We start from the raw sequence: 17073 nt of genomic DNA, 5'->3' as shown, positions 1-17073 counted from the left end.
GGGTTACTCCTCCAGGCTCTTCCAAACTTGYGCTCTGTTGTTTTTCTATATATGGAGAAATTGTAAAAATCTTTACAATAATATGTATCACTTTGAGAACAGCCGGAGAAACAAGATCATAAAGACAGATTGCGTTCTCAATGGTACAGGCATGAATACTAAAATGGCTTAGTGACGTGAAGGCTTATATAGACGTACATTGGAGCAGACTCTGGCCTGGGAAAGGCTATATTGTTTTGAACTCCACTCCTGCGTGGTGTAGAGGACAAGAGACTTCAGTCTGTTTCCTTTCATCCAAGCTGGAAGGAAAAGCATAAGGTAACAGTACCAAAGTGGGGGAAGACGAAGAAACCAGAGATGCTGAAGTACTGTGTATTTAGCTACAAACCCTTTAAGAGTCTCCTTGTCTTCTGCAGCTTACTAGGTAAATTAAATAATTCTTTCCATATACTCCCGCCCTTCTACAGGAGCAGAATAATYTTTTGTGGAGTTTAGGGCAACCATATGATATGTTTCATACTAGTAGACTGAAAAATAATTTTTCCCAATACAGATGTAAGTACTGAGTAGTTGAATTCTTGCTTCCAGAAGAGGAGGAATACTCCAAGAATACAAATTTTAAAATGCAGGCTGACTAGTCATTCATAGTGTTTGATCTGCTGCTGGTGTTTGATTACAGTTGCATGAAATATTCCTGAAACCTTTAGAGCTCAAATAAACATTGCAAATGTCTTCCAGAGCAAGGGCTGGTTTCTTAAAAGAAGCATTTTAAGCTTCCCAGCTAGGTAAAGTTCTGTAACATGTTGGAATTGAGGGAGCACCTCAAAGGAAGAYGCTCATTGGTAAGTGAAAGGCAACTACTTCACTTACAGCACATCTTGTCAATGAATTAGAGCATCAGTGCTGCTGCTTGCTCTCCTCTTGGTTATTGCCCACCGCTCCAAGAGCTGAAGAGAGAAAGCAAAAGAGTTGATGCTTATTGTCTTAGCTTATTCACTCCTGCACTAGAGGAAAAGCAAAGGGGAGAAAACTGTCCCTGCAGAGCTCTCCTCTCCAAAGAGGCACAGAGATGTCTTATTTCAGCACAGGTCCCCCACTAAATTAGAGGTGTTCCTTCCAGGGTGTCAGGCTTAGGAGACCTTCCCCTTCCCAGGAGCTTAGGCAACCAGACGCTCAGCAGGCATCTGAGGTTCAGCAGTCAACCTGTGGAGGCTGAGCTACCTGGGCTCCCCATACTGTCAGTGGAGCTCTAGCCCATGGCACTTGATCTGCAATTCATCTCTCAGGTGATTTGTGCCCTGGTAGAGTGTATTTCTCTCACCTGACTGTAGAGATTCTGGCATGACTAGTTTTTATACAGGTAGTGTGTACTTCTAAAGCTAGCCAAGATTAATCTAAGCCAGAAGGAGAAGTTTCACTCACAGGTTTGTGATAAACCAGATGTATTTGACAGTTTTTTATTTCATGAAACACTTTTCCACTTCAGAAAGGCTTAGCCTAGAGTAAGGTACTGTATGTGCTTAAAGATATCAGAATWTGACTGAGTTACAATATTTTGCTGAGAAAATTTTATAACTGAGTAGTTATAATATTTTACTGCTCAGTAAAGAGTTGATTCTATTAAAACCAAGGCAGATTTTATCAGACTTCRTGTGTACACATACAGGCTTATATGTACATATGTGTATATGTGTGTATGTATACATGTATATTTATTATTTTTGTTTGGCATTTTTCCATGGACAGATTATAAATGAGTGAAGCTACTTCATCACTTTGTGAGTACACTACACACAAGATGTATTACAGAACTGAAAAGATGTGTGCTGTCTCTGGGACTGCGTAACAGAGTGGGAAGCTAATGCTGTTGATGGTGCTAGAGGGTGACTGGTTCTGTAACTCTGTATGTGGGACTTTTTCTAAGAATAGAAGAACTAATTATGCTTTAGAAATTGCTCATTTAAATGGTAAAGTATTGAACAAACAATTTACCTGAGGGGAATAATTTTATAGAGGGAACTTTTTTTCCCTTTAATTTCTTCTTTTAGTAACAGAATATATTCTCATGCAGCCTACACAGTACCCTCTTCTGCAATTTATCTGCACTAAAAACTTATGTAATGTTGGAATATGATTATGATACTCAAGCAGCAGTTAGTAAAGTATGGTAAAATAACTACAGCACTGTTTGGGACCAAGCTATTTAAAGTCATTTTTACTGACTGTAAAATAAATCCTAATGGAGCCAACTCTGAACGCTGCTCATTGCTATGCTCTCTACAAAGCTAACTTTTTCTATTGGTTTAGTTCATATGACCAATCAAGATATACTATTATATCCTATTTTTATTTAAAGAAGATAAAACTTAGATACCATACTTGGAGGCTGTTCTTGATGATAGATTCATAGGGATCAGAATCTCCCTCCTGAAAGGAGAGGAGAGCTGGGTTTAACTAGACCCCTACAACTCCTGACAGACATAGGGTCAACCTGTTCTTGAAGAATTCTAATTCAGGTGGGTTTTTTAGGTTTATATAACCCATTCACTCATACTTGCCTCTTATAAATACTTGTTTTCATCTTTCCTCAAATGTTCTAGGCACCTGATCATTCCTGTTATTCTGCTTTGGGCTCTCTCAACAAAAACATTGTGTAGACTGAATTCTGTATTCAAGAGGAGGCATCCCTGGGCTGGATTAGACCAAATAGCTCGCCTCACGTGTGTGGGKTTTTTTAAGACATATGAGAGAATTGCCCCAGCCTTTTTTTTGCAGTAACATGACATGACTGCCTCATGTTATTCTTTGCTGTTTTGGTAATTCTTTTTTGTGYACCAGTTGCTCCTCTTCTATTTGGTCAATGCCTAAGTGCAATATCTTAACATTTTTTCCTATTGAGCTGCATCTTATTTCAGTCACTCAGGTTTGTCAGAGCAACTGTGAGTGGCAGTAAGAACAACAAAAATAAATTCAGGTATTTATTTACCTTCCATAATATTAAAGTCTGAAAATACAGTAAGTGCACTCTTTGGTCCTTCTTCAAAAAATCTTAATGAAAATATTGAGTCATATTGGACTCAAGATCTCTGTGAAACTGCAGTTGATAGACTTCCAGTTTGAGAAAGAACTGTCTGAACATGACCACTATTAACATGGTCTTTTATCCGTAACTAGTAACTATTGTTACTATTAAAATTCTTACTGGACTGTGCTGCTTCAGCTTGTGCAGCAGAATGTCAAGCGAGACTTGTCAAAACCTTTAGCAAAATAAAGATATCTGACATCCACAAGGAGAGTCACACTGACACAGGAGAAATGGTGTGTTTTGACATGATTTGTTTTTGATTTTGGCTTGGACTCATTTCCCTGTTTTCTCTCATTAGTTTCAAACAGAAACTAACGAGTTACCTGGGTCTTTTCCTAGCAATTGCACTTAGCTGGCTAGTCTGTCATGTGCCAACTCCACGCTTCTTTCCTTTCCTAGTAAAGATAAGCACAAGTTGGCCCTCTTCTAAAATACCCATTCCTCATTTATCTTTCATAAATTCTCAGGTATAACTGTCCCCTAACACCCTCCTTTGTGTGAGCCGGAAGAGTCTCCTGCAGTGATAGGAAATAGTCTGTCCTACAGAGTTCAAAACAGTTCAGGCACCTCTGGCTGAATCTTCCTTATGATAGCATATGGTGTTTCCAATAAGGAAACAGTTTATATTATATATACAGTGGGATGGAAAGCAAGGAGGACTGTCCTCGCTGACTGACAGCCTCCAAACTCTGCGCAGCTTTTACAAGCTAAGAATGACCTGGATCCTATTTACAAATCTATTACAGCCTTTTCCCTAGGCAGCTGAAAAGGTTTGGGACTTTGCTGCAGCTCTGAACAATGCCCCCTGATTTGACTGTTAGTTAGCAGGTATCATTCTTGCTCCTTTGCAATTAAAAATTACTTCAGTCTTTCTAAATGGTGAACTCTAGCTTTTTCTTCCACCAGCTATGGCGTTTTCAGTGTCACCATAGATTTGGAAACTGAAAGTGATGAAGCTGAGACAGCTCTGTGGGCTGGATCTGTTCACAAAGATTGCGGACTGTACATTGACTCAACCCCTAGGCAAGCTGTTATTTTAGGTCATTTGCAAATAATGCATGTCTGTCWCTTCAGAACTCATCTGACTGCCTGACCTGGGAGAGAGGGAAGTTCTTGCTATAAACTGTAAGCATTTATCAGTAAATAACAAAATATCAGCAGCTCTAACTGGATAATTGTACTGGCAAGTCTAACTAGGTAATTTTACCAGCCTAGTTAATGCAAAACATATCTGATTTTGAGGATTATTGATTGCTCAAACATTCCATTTTACTCTGAATGGAGTTCAGTTTCATCACCTTTAAGTAGTACTACTTACTACAAGGGGAATGTTAAAGGATGGAAATAGAAGTAATATATGCATTCTACATTAAAATCTTGTTTTTTCTAGGAATTTACAACAGTTTGTAAACCCTTGTAAACAGCAAGTGCTTAATGCAYCGGCTTCTGAAAACCAGGATATGCCTGTTGCTACAGACACTTAGGCAGTCTCCACACTTACTCCCTTTCTGAACTGGCCTCAGTCTTTATCCTCCCCACTCTTTTTGTCGTTGCCAAATGAAGGGCATAAAACTGACTCAAAATGCAGCCTGCAGCACTTGCAGACACTSTGCAAGCCTTTCACTGGTATTGATGTGGCATTTGTTTTAATTAAATGTCTCTTCTGCTTCACTTATATTTTGTTTAAAGAGAAGAGGAGTAGTAGTCCCACTTTCTTATGTGCTGTGCACAGGAAATGCTGGTTTTCTCCACACTGAGGCTGTATGCAAGTGTGATGCTTTCTCRTGATTTTCTTCACTTATGTTTAGCTTAGGGATAATTACTACTTTCTAGCTAGTACACAGATAAGGTTCTTGCCTATATCTCACTGTATCATGAGGATAAAATCAGTAGGCTGCTGCTATGTATTTGCATTCCCAGCAGAGGCTTCCAGCTGTGTGCTGGTGGGGAGGCACTGACTGCTGTAGTGAGTGAGCAGGACCTTTAGCGTTCTAAACTGACCTGGCAACCTGAAGCTATAACCAGTCAGCTCCTCGTATTGAATACATCAGGACTAAAGCAAATGAATCAAGGCAGCTTTGGCACATCTTTGTTTTGCACATTGTTTGACATTTGCTGTTTTGTTTGAGGAATTTTGCCCCAACCAGGAATGTTGGGCTTTGTGGTCAAAGACTTGTAAATGATAAGTTACCAATAGAAAAAAYTAGTTTAGTTCAAGTGCCCAGTCCCTAGAGTATTCTGAGATCTGGAGAAGAAGAAAGAGAATACAAATTTTCTTCTGAAAAGGAAATTTTAATCCTACTGCCACAGCAAACTGTAGTTCAGCATGTTGCAAGCAATGAATTTGGACAATGGGCAAAACGGCTTCACTGGAGATGCACAAAAGGTCATCTTTCCAGAATCTCAGTATATTTCTTTTAAGTGGTGCCTTTTTAGGACTATTTTTTTTAGGAAGTTTTTACAGAATATGTAATACCAAAACGGAATGGGCTTAAACTGGGGAGATAGTCATCAGTCCACCAGTACGTGGTAACCATGCTCCTGGATGTGATTTCTTATGTCCTTATTTCTACTTCAGGCCCACCAGGCGTCAGCCTGTATGTGTGCACGACTAACTGGGCTAGGTTAACAACATTCTGCATGGAATATTTTGTTAGGGATATCAAAGATCTTTATAAAAGGGACTTGAGAGGTCCTTGCAAATGAAATAGTTTAAATTATCTTGCAAACTGGTTGCTTCTCTTTTTGTTTACTGCTTTCTCCATAGTGYGTTTTCTCATGGTTCACAACTGCTCAGTGACTACAACACTTGATAACAATTAGRCTGTGATGTGACCAACACTCGGCTTTAAATCATCTGCTTTGTTGAAACAAGCAATAGCTTCTCATCTAACACTGTTAGATGTTTGAGGCAGCCTCCATGTTGTTTTTATGTATGTAATTAATAACTATGGACAGTAGATGTTTCTGCAAGAGAAACACTATTCCCAAAATATTTGAACTGGAAATTTCAGATTTATCAAGAATAATAATAAAAAAAATCATCAAGTGTTAGCTATACTGATACAAAAGCATGTATGTGGGGGGGAGGAGAATCTTACCAATATGTATAAATACCTGACTGGGGAAGGGTAAGGAAAACAGTCAAACTCCTCTCAGTGGCAACCATTGAAAGGACAAGAGGCAATGSACACAAACTGAAATATAKGGAATTTTGTTTAACACTAAGTTTTCTTCACTGAGAGTAGTCAAGCGCAGGAACAGATTGCCTAGAGAGCTTTTGGAGTCTCCATCCTGGGAGATACTAAAAACCTGACTGGACGCAGCCCTGGGCAACCTGCCCAGCTGACCCYGCTCTGTGTGGGTAGGGGGGTTGCACAAGATGGTCTGCAGAACTGCCTTCCAACCTCAGCCATTCTGTGAGTCTCTGATTGTGATTTTCAAGGTGATCCCCTCTTGCCAGCATAAAATTCTAAAGGTCAGCTATTTCAGTACTCTGGTTTTAACTCAGAATGTGAAGCTACCCCAGCAGGAATTAGTCATCAGCAATCATGAGAATATACATGATTGCATTCATGAAGAAAAAATGTGATACTAGCCAGAGAGAGAGAAAATTATAATGCTTAGATCAGCTACTAAATTACAGTYACAACTTTTCAGTTGCTTTGGTCTGACTTGAGATGCAGTGATTTATTTTTGATGAAAATAGCTTGTCATTCAAAGCCAATTCACTGCAAAGACTGAATGCCCTCTCTTTAAGATGACCAGCTGGCTACATGGTGAGCAGATCACTTGGTCTGTTTTCCATCTGTGGTGGATCTTCAACAATCTCTTCCCTTCTACCATGAGCGTTCTGAACTTGGGAAGAAGGTGAACAAAAGAGGCAGGATGTGTTTTATCACATAAAAAATAACAAAGTAGGAGAAAATCGTTTGTTTACTTTTTCCTTGTGGAAGGTATAGCCTGCAATTTAGGCAAGTATTCATATAATTTAAAGAGGGTCAAACCTTCAGATGGACTTTTTTATTAACTGATTAATGCTTTACTGCAAATGAGGAACACTTAACACTGTCACACATACTGCCTAGTAAGATTAAACCCCACACTAAAGGAGGAGGAATTGGAGGAGGAAGTTTTGGAGCTGTTACAAGAAATAAGGTGTAAAATAAAACCCTATTTTATTTTCATTTCTCTTGCAGTATGGTTATTTTGTAACTGTTTGCTGATTGAAAATAGTGTCTAAAGTTGTGCAAATACACCGTTTCATACTGATAGCTTAAGAATACTATCTCCCATTCATTTGTAAACTGGCAGAAGTTGCTTTTTGAAGTGAGAACGCAGTATGTTTTGCTGGAAGAGCAGGCTTGCACAGTAGCAGCTAGTTCCCAGGGAACGTATGGGAGGGCTGGGTAGGCAGCCTGAYGAAGCATTGGCCTGGGACTATGCAACTCTGATAATTACTGAGCTGCAGGAGTACAAGTACCAYCCTAAGTGAGCCTGTTTCTCTGAAGATATGGACAGGCGTTGCTTGGAGTTGTTTGTTTTCAGAAGAATCAGAGGGCAAGGGGAAGTTTTCATCGTTCTGACCCTGTAACAATTTATTACATGATTTGGAAATATATTTGAGGGGGTGGGGAGGAGCATGTTCTCACTGTAAAAGAACTAATACTCTCCAGGCAAAATCCTGTTTCATCTCCCAGCTTTATATATGACTTTTCAGATTTTCTAATATAAAGCTTTCCCTCTGGATTTGCCCTTCCGTATCATTTAAAAATAGAGGTGGGAGCTTCAAGAGAATTTTGTTCCAGAAAAAAWTTTGTCTTTCATAATACAACAAGAATTGCTCTATTGGTGGTATTTTTCTTCCCTAACTGAATTGGAATATGGAATTATTGATCATGGGAAAGCAAAATCGCATTTCTTTGTTTTAAATGAAGTAAATGATGATATAAGGCATACCTTTGCTAGCTCTGTATTATTGGAGATGATTGTTCACTTTTGTGATGCCCTAACTTTGGAGGAACAGTATATCTGAGGCGGAAAACTACCGTTAAATATGATGTGGTCATATGTGCTACATGTTTAAATGTAACAAATGTGACTTCGAGTAATGTCATTCTCATATGAACTTCAATGATATCAAAATGGGAGGTAATGTTGGGTTACTGTTTGCCACTGGATAAGGGTGATAAGCCATTCCCAGGCAAAGAGTTCCCTTGGTGGTTTGATACGGCTTATGATTTGCTTCACAAAAAARCTAGTGTTGTGATCACTGTCTTTCATTATGCGGTTGATTCTTTTATTTGAAGATGTAAAGGAATCTCCATCCTAAACTTGTGGTTGGAACTTGCTAAGGGAATTTAGGATGATAATTTCAGCCTTTTCAAGGCATCGTGTCTCCATAATCCTGATGGACAGTTCAGATCTGTGATGGAGCTTCCTAGCAAACAAACAGTGGACGCGCTTTGAAGCTTCTCTTTGAAATTCTGCTGGTAAATCATTTGTTTCATCTTTACTAATAGTCCTGGCAGTTTCATTTGCCTTCTGTTCTCCCGTTACAGATAACATTAAGCTGCATGCTTTCTTCYATGTGCAACCTCAAGCTGGATTTTGGGCACAGTTTTACTTGACATAATGATTGCTAGCCAAATCCTTTTTTTTTTTTTTAGTGGTGGAGGAAGCAGAAATGAAATATTGACTTGGAATAAAATAACAAGTCCTAGGCAGGACACAGGTCCTTAGAACAGAGGTGTTAGATGAGGTGCACGTAATGATTTTAAAATTCACATCAGAGCATCAGGCACTCTATTTAGCTATTTTAGTCAAATTTGAGAGAGATTGATTCTCCTTTTTCAAAAACAGGTACACACAAACATTTCTAAAAATTTGTTCATAAGGTAGAATAAATCATATTGCATATGAAATAATCTTAAGAGCTTGACTATTTTGGTAAGCCAGGGTAGGAGTGTTATGGGGACCAGCTTTTCTGATAGTTTCATGCTTGGAAAGTTAAGGCTAAACACCGGGCTAAATAAAGATATTAGCAGCTTTGTTCATGACTGTCCCTTGGCTTTTGGGAATTCTCCGAGTTATCTGTGCCATTTAGCAGCACAGAACATTAATTTATAGCAGGCACGTGTGTAGAGGGCATTAATAGATCTTGACCAAAAGACTGTATCCTTCTCTCCAAAGAGACAGCCACAGCTGATTGAGGTTTTAGTCTTGATAGGGGGGAAAAAAAAGTGCTAGGAGAGCTACTGACTGATACTCTGTCACTTTGGATTACAGTACTAGTTTGAAGTAACAGCAAGAGAGAATTCACATTATGGAAATAAATTCTGCACATCATAGGATTAGAGTACACAAGTGCCAAAAAGAAGAGATTACAGAACCAAGGAAAAAGGGGATTCGTATCTGGCAGATGAAGACACAATCTGTGCATGGAGAGATGGAGCGCAGGAGCAAGTAAGGACAGGATGTAACAAAGGGTAACCTGGTTAGGACAGAGTCGATACCTGGCAAAGGTTGAACAGCAGAAGAATGAGACTAGAAAGAAACAATGAAAAAGATGAAACAGCAGAAGGAAAGAAAGGAGTATCTGAATGAAGATGAAATGCAGTGCTAGAAGCTATTCTTTTTTTATAAGGGATAAGAGAAGGGTAGAGGAAGTGAAAGAGAATTAATCATTCAGAATCGTGTCTGAGGTAGGACAATGTGAGGGATAAAAAGTATTTGAAAATGAGCACCCGAAACTGAGATAAGCAAGGCCTATCTCTCTTTTCTTGCGTTTGTAATGCTGACATCATAGGTTCTTGGTATTGCTGAATACATATTGTGTCCATGATGTAAAAATGACTATATGAAGAAGATAATAAAAGGAGGAAAAGTCAAAGGATAAAGAGGAGGAATTAAAAAGAACAGCCTGAGGGACTGAACGCAGTTACAGTGAAGAATTTTTGGTCAATGTGTTTTAAACAAGTGTTCAGTTTAAGACTGAAACTTCATTTTTAGTTGCATGAATCTCAATRTATCTCAGAAGTAGCTTGTAGCATTTTAAGTGCATCCTGTTATTTCAAAGAGCTTACAGAAATGTGTAAAGATAGTTAATACACTCTAACTGGCTGCACAGCATTCCTGAGCGTTCTGGAAAGTCGTATTATCTGGAGATTTTCCATGTATTTCCACTCAGCCTCCACCCTTGTTCAGGAGCACTGGGATACAGTTTTCTGTGTTAAGTCACCTCTCATGACACTGAAGATTAATGTGCCCATCTTTCCTTTTCATTTCCCCTGGTGTTCATTCCGGATAGCTGTTTGTCAAAGGAGAGGTAAATTCTTGCCTCTAGTTCACACAGTGGAAACATTACTTGTTCAGAAGCTGATGCCAAGCTCATGTACTTAATCTATTGTAAAGTTAAGACAGTCATCAGGAATCATTGAAGGGGGATGGTAAATAAAATTTGAAGGTAGGGAGGGTTTGATGCCACTTGTTTTGTGTATTAATTTCTACTTTACATTAAACTAGCAGAGGTGAGTTTCAAATTTAACTGCCCCTTTTCCCATTTTATCTAATACCCTAAAATTACTTTAACATGACTATCCTATAAATCCCAGGTTTTAAAGAATTACCTCAGTCTGGCTTATTTGTGGCTTATTTAATTTTTTGTTTCTTACTACACATCTAGCATGCAGGTTTAGATGAAGTTCTTCCTGAGTCCTTGTAATTGTTTTTTTAGTATATATCTCTCAACTGTCAGTTGGTGTAAATCAGCATAGCCACAATAGTTGCACTGAGCTAATCACGCTCTCTTCACATTAATTTGCTTACAATTTAGGACTAATTTCAAGAGTCTCTGCTCAGGCAAAGCTTATACTTCTCTGAATTTCTTAGTAACAACAGCTACAAGAATTGGTCCATTTGGCATGTTCTTTCCTTCATAATTTAAGCGTGTTTAAATTTTAGATGGTAAATAGTATCTCTAGTTTTTGAGGATGACATCTCCATAAACTTACTAAGTGAATTATTCCTTGTACCATTGCAATCACATTAATTCTAGTAGCTCTTACRAAAATTGCCGTATAAAATAAAAGCACTTCTATAGTGGTCAAAAGCAGATTTCCAGAGAGGAGTGTAAGAAGGTAAGCAGTGATGTGTCATGGATCATATATTAATGCTGCAAATAGTAAGATGCGATTTGAGATAAGAAAATATTGAAAAGTATAACCTATTGGGGAAAAAAACTTTTTTTTTTTCTAATATAGTTGTATTCTCCAATTAAAGAAAAAGGCAGCATGCAGTAGTCTCAATTCTAGTAGTTCTTCCTCTTCTGGCTACTTTGTTTGAAACGTACTCTGTGAAAAGGGTAAAGCTCTAAAATAAGTGATGACAACTATGGCATAACAAAATACATAATAGAACTGGTATTGCATTTCTGTATCCTGATACTGCCCAGTTCTTTTGATCTGCTCTTACAAACGCTTCTGCATTCATACAACTGTATTTCCCTGTCTAGTTAAAAAGAAACTAGCAGAGCAACCTTTCTGAGCAGTTTATTTGGAACTGTATTTTCCAGATCAACATCTTACAGAGCTTTTTTTTTTTTTTTTTTTTTTTAAAAGTTTTATTTTATGACTTGACCAGAGCATTTGCTATGGGATTAAAATGTTTGTCAAAGATATTCAGCAAGTTGGTAGTAGTATCACACTTTGTTTAGATTGATTTCTTGGCCTGTTCATGCCAGGAGAGAAATAGGATAGCTCTATGGAAACAGAATTGGAGTCATTCCCAGGGATACTCCTATGGAAACCTGATAACTCTCTGGAAGGGACACGCTCTAGCCCTTCACAGCCCCTGGCAATGTGTTACAACTGCAGTAGCCCCACTGACTGAATTATATGGAAATCATGATGGCACTTAAGCAGTCAAATGCTTAAGAGCTAGAGCATCCAAGACACTGGAGGAGAGGAATCAGGTTGGGTCCTGTTATTGTGAGATTTCCTGGAGCTTTTATCCCTTCATCAGAGGGAACTAAAAGTTCCTTTGCAATGAGTAGCTGCTTGAGGGAAAAGAATTCTATTAAAAAAAAAAAAAAAAAAAAAAGTAAATGATCAGGCAAATAGTCTGTCACTTCTCTCTCCCTCCTTTAAATACAGAATGAAGATGGTATTCTGCAGGAAGGCATGGTGAATAACACAGGTGTTCCTATGGATCCTGAGAATGAGGCTTACGAAATGCCTCCAGAGGTAAATCTGTTGTGGTATTTTCTGTGAATAAACACAGGTGCCTGAGAGCAACTGCATGCCTGAGTGATGCTAATATGTGGAAGAGGTCACTGGTGGGAGACAGGAAGGCGATTCTGTGCCCTGTGCTTCAGAGCACAGTGGGGCACAGACAGGACGGATGTTGTAAGCTTCAAGGAAATAGCAGAAATGCGATCTCTTTGACCAGGGTCTCCCAGGAGCATAGTGCTGGGAAATGGAAAATCTGTTGTGATACTTTCTTTGTAATGAGGATATTTAGCAGGAGAATATTGTGTGCATTTTGGAAACACTTGTGCCTCAATTTCTGAAAAACCCCCAGGAAGTACCTTTTTTTCATTCGATAGGGAATATAGGGAAAAGACAGATCTGTGCAGATTCTTTTAATAGCTGGCCATTTAACATATTTCATGTTTTGTAAAGTGTGGTAATTCATGATTATGCCCTTGGGGTAATGTAATTATGGGAATAAATTATTTGGTTGTTTTTCATGAACCAATACTGATCCTACTGTGTAAAATATTACTATAGTGTCTCGAACTGCAATGCATGAGTAATTGAAGTGGCAGGTTTACAGAAGTACAGATAATTAGGCTGAAAATAAGAGGCATAAAAGACTAAGCCATAACCCAGTAAAAGACTTGAATGTATGCTTGACTATTAATACGTTGAATATCACTGAAATTAATGGGGCTGCTCGTGTGCATACAGTTAAATACACATTTAAATGATTTATTGACTTGTATGTGGAGCACCTTGGAATACTGTTCAGCTCAAAGGTGGCACTCCTTCTGCAAATGAATTGCTGTGGGTGGTGCCACTGAGTTCCTGACAGTCTCAGTGGGACCAGAAGAGGTCTGTGTGCAACTGAATGAGTTGGATCCAGTTCTGTAGTGAAACAAATAATATACCTGAAATTCATTTGTTAGCAATTGACATGGAAATAATGTTTACCTGCCTCTGGTGACTAAATAAACCATTTGAGGTACGGAGTTTCACTGTGGACCCTTGTAAGAGTTTTTGCTCCTGATTCTTCAAGAGCATGTTCATGTAATTCATTGTAAACAGACCTAATGTCCTCGTTATATATATTCAGATATTCATGATCCTTAGAGTTGAAGCACATGGCTAAGGATTTTACTGGATCCAGGACTATGTGTAACAGCTTGCTTCCGCCAAACTGAACAAGATTTGGTGGGGGGGAAGCTAAAGGACTGCTTGTGTGTGTTACACATACAGCAAGCTGATTTCCACCCGCCCCCTTCCCTGGACCCTTATTCTTGCCGGGGAATTATCCACGAATTCATTGCTGAGAGTCATTTTGGTAACCGACACGAACTGAATGGCCCGCTAACCACTGTAGAAGCCTAATTCTTCTGTAAATACCAAAGCTTCAAAGATGCATTTTCTGGAAAATGTGAGAAAACAATAAATGGCAAGTTTCTGATCGCATGAAAATCAGCAGTATTTTGGTATTGAATCCACTATGAATAGAACAAGAACAAAAATAGGATGCATTTATCTACAGTATTATTAGCACTGATTTCTTCTCTCCTTATTAGGAAGAGTATCAAGATTATGAACCTGAGGCATGAGAATGCTTTCCTCCTTTATATCTCCTGAAATCTACTAACAGAGACGTCCCATCCTGTACAAGTGCTGAGTTCCAATGTGCCCAGTCGTAAAATTTTTTTACAGTTTTTACAGTGTATTTTGAAGTCTTCCATCAGCAATGATTGGAGTATCTGTGACTGCATCTGCCTTGTTTTCAGCATTTCCCTCCTGCTGAAATGAAAGCTGGTTGGCAGGGTCATTGTTGTGCTGTGGATATTGTGGCTTCAAGTTTAAAAGTTAAGAAAATATTAAATAAAAACACCTAAGTGTCTACTGCTTATTTCTAACTCTGTATATGTTTTGTTGATAGATTGTCAGTAATTTGGTATTGTTTATGATACAAGATTTTTGTTTCCTTGATCATTCTTTCTGTGCAGAAATGATTTATCGTGAGAGCTTTATATATGCGTATGTATTATATATATATAAATATATAAGTAATTGAGCATGAACTATGCACCTATAAATATTAACTGTTGAAATTTATTGTTTTGTGATGTGTTTTATTAACTTGTGTCTGTAAATAATGGTGTTCAACTGAAGCGAATAAAAAATAACCTATTAAAAATGAACTTATAAATTAGTGATAATTTATAATACCTTATTTCCTTTCCAAGAGCACAGGTTAAATAATTCAGGCTATGTTGCTTCTTGTAAGGAAACAGAGCAACAAAACAAACACAAGCCTAGTTTACACCAAAAGCAGCATGAAGGATTAGAATATCAGCACTAGTCCCTCAGCTCGAGTAAACTGTTGATAAATCAGATGTGTTTGTAGAGCTAATAAACTTTCAGTTTTAAAGAGAACCTAAGAAATAATGAAGTCGTTAATGATAGATGCAACAGATTATCAGGAAATTGTGAGGTTCTTTGAAGAATTATTATTTCAAAGTGGTTAAAATACTGGGATATGGGGATACCAGAAAAGTGATGGATTACTTGCAATGAATGTCTGATATACAGTTTTTTTTCAGAAAAAGTAAGTCTACTGCCTGTTTTTAAAGACAGTAATTTTAGTTGTTATGCTTCCTGGATGTTTTCCCATACAGTGAAAGGACTTAAACATAAGAAGGAATTTTTACTTTTCTCATGTTTTATTATCTGCTGTTCATTTTGGATCAAATGTTGCCTCTAACTTGAATGACATAGTGTTTTTTTTAATTTACCATTTTCTAGTCATAGGTAGGATTCTGAAGCTGCCTGAGAGCTTCCAGTATTCTGGGGCATGGATCTTAAAACAGGTAAATACCATTTTTTTTTCATTTTACAGATAGGGAAACTTAGGCACAAACAAATAGCATATTTTGCCCCTAGTTTCACTGCATGTCACTGGCATGTACAACAACACACAACTTTCCTGAGGCTGAAGTCTCCAACCTGTTCTCATACTGAGTTCCTTTACGACTTCCTGCAGTCTTTCTGGTATTAACATGTCCAGATCTTTCCAGGTATGCACCCATTCCAACTGAGTATGGTGAGAGCTAATGTGATAGTACTATGATTCATAATCGCATGAGCATACTGGTTTCACTGTGCAATGCAAACTGATGTTTCAGTTTCGTGTGCTTGTCATCCTSCAGGTTATTTTAGCAGCCTTGTATTTCTAAGGAAATACATTCATTTCAGAAGTGTTGTTGTCAAGCTCTTTTTAAAACAATAAATCCTCTTGGTCATTTCAAACCATTCATGAAAAGTTTCATCAATAATTAAATTGCTTAATGAAGCTTAGATTCCTATGCTTTTCTGCCGAGTTCTTCTGTGATAATATGCAAGAGCCCATTATTGATTGCTCTCCTTCTCCTTCATAGACCACACGTGTCAAAAAAAAAAAAAAAATCTTGAACTGGACATCTCTTTAATCTTGAAATTTGTTTTGATGTCTCAGCAGCAAGTGTATTGATTATTTCCATGGCAAATTGATGGCAGGACAGGGAATAATGTAAGATTCCAGTTTTATAATTATTAATGTTGTATATAATATATATAAGGGTCTTTCTCCTTTAGCAAAAGGAATGGGGAAGAAAAGCAAAAAACCCACTGCTGTAGTATGATTTCCCAGCATGCTAGCAGAAACTTTGGGCCTCCAAAGGCAACAGTGAGTCTAATGAGACTAGCCAGGTGCCTGCTATGTCAAGAAACTTTGGAAATAGCAGATATAATATAATTATATATTTCTCTGTCTTCCCTGGTGCACAGGTCTGGACTGCTTTATTGTTTCTATATTAAGGAATCAAACCATTTTGTTGCTCAGGTGCTGCAAAGAAGTCATACACTTGAATAAGCTGTGGGGAGCGGTATGTTATATATAAAATGTATATATAAATTGACCTCTGAGACAGGCTTCTTGTCTCAGATTTTAATAGCTGATTATTTTCTAAGTTAACATCAGCAAATCATTTATAGTTTTCAGGTCATTTAAGATGTACCATAGGTGAGAGGTTTAGTTCTCATTCCTCTTGCAAACATGGCCTCAAATGGCCCTGAGAATCCATGAGACCCGGTGGTTACTATGGCAGCAGCATGATGCAGCGCTGTGGTAACGAGCTGCATTTTAATTAGAGTCCTTAAGGGCTGTGTAACCATTCTCTTCAGGTAAACCAGAGGCTATTTTGTCTTATTTCCTGCAGTGTGATGAACACTGAAATTTGAACTGCAAATGTCAGAACTGCTGGATGCTATTGCTGAACTAAACAGAAATTGTTGTATTCGGATATAAAAAGTGTCTGCCCTGGGTATTAAAAATACTGTTTTGGTAATGTTTGCTTAAGCAATTCCTGCCAGAAAGGAATACACCTAGATTCCTTAGGAATCCAGATTCAGTTCAAACTGAAAATGATCTTCTGTCCTCAAATTATGAATTATGAGTCTCACTACATCCCAGTCCTCCAGGCAGAATCAGCTGTTGCTTTCTTCTATTTTGACAGTTTTAATTGGTCCTATAACTGTTCATAATTAGACATACTGTAATAATGTTTTTATTATTGTAAATCATAGTATTAATGCTTGTTACATGCCTTTGGTATAATGAGTTCGAAGTGACTGTATGTGTCAAAGTGATATGGTGAGAAAATGCCCTCCTTTCCTCACTAAGAACTTCCCTTCATTCCCTCAGGACAA

At 38.1% G+C, this 17073-nt stretch overlaps 1 protein-coding gene across 1 annotated transcript in view; it reads left to right on the top strand.

Annotated features, from left to right (window-relative positions):
- SNCA (synuclein alpha) overlaps positions 1-14227 on the top strand; it is a 74944-nt gene extending 60717 nt beyond the window's left edge. The window contains exons 5-6 of the mRNA XM_085299927.1: positions 12238-12327; positions 13905-14227. Coding sequence (XP_085156053.1) covers positions 12238-12327; positions 13905-13937 — 123 coding nt within the window. The 3' untranslated portion in view covers positions 13938-14227. The remainder of the gene's footprint in view (positions 1-12237; positions 12328-13904) is intronic.
- The last annotated feature ends 2846 nt before the right edge of the window (positions 14228-17073 follow it).

This window comes from Rhea americana, unplaced genomic scaffold, assembly GCF_003343005.1.
Source record: "Rhea americana isolate MKP2758 unplaced genomic scaffold, rheAme1 scaffold_157, whole genome shotgun sequence".
NCBI lineage: Eukaryota > Metazoa > Chordata > Aves > Rheiformes > Rheidae > Rhea > Rhea americana.
This window is presented reverse-complemented; position numbering and strand designations above follow the sequence as displayed.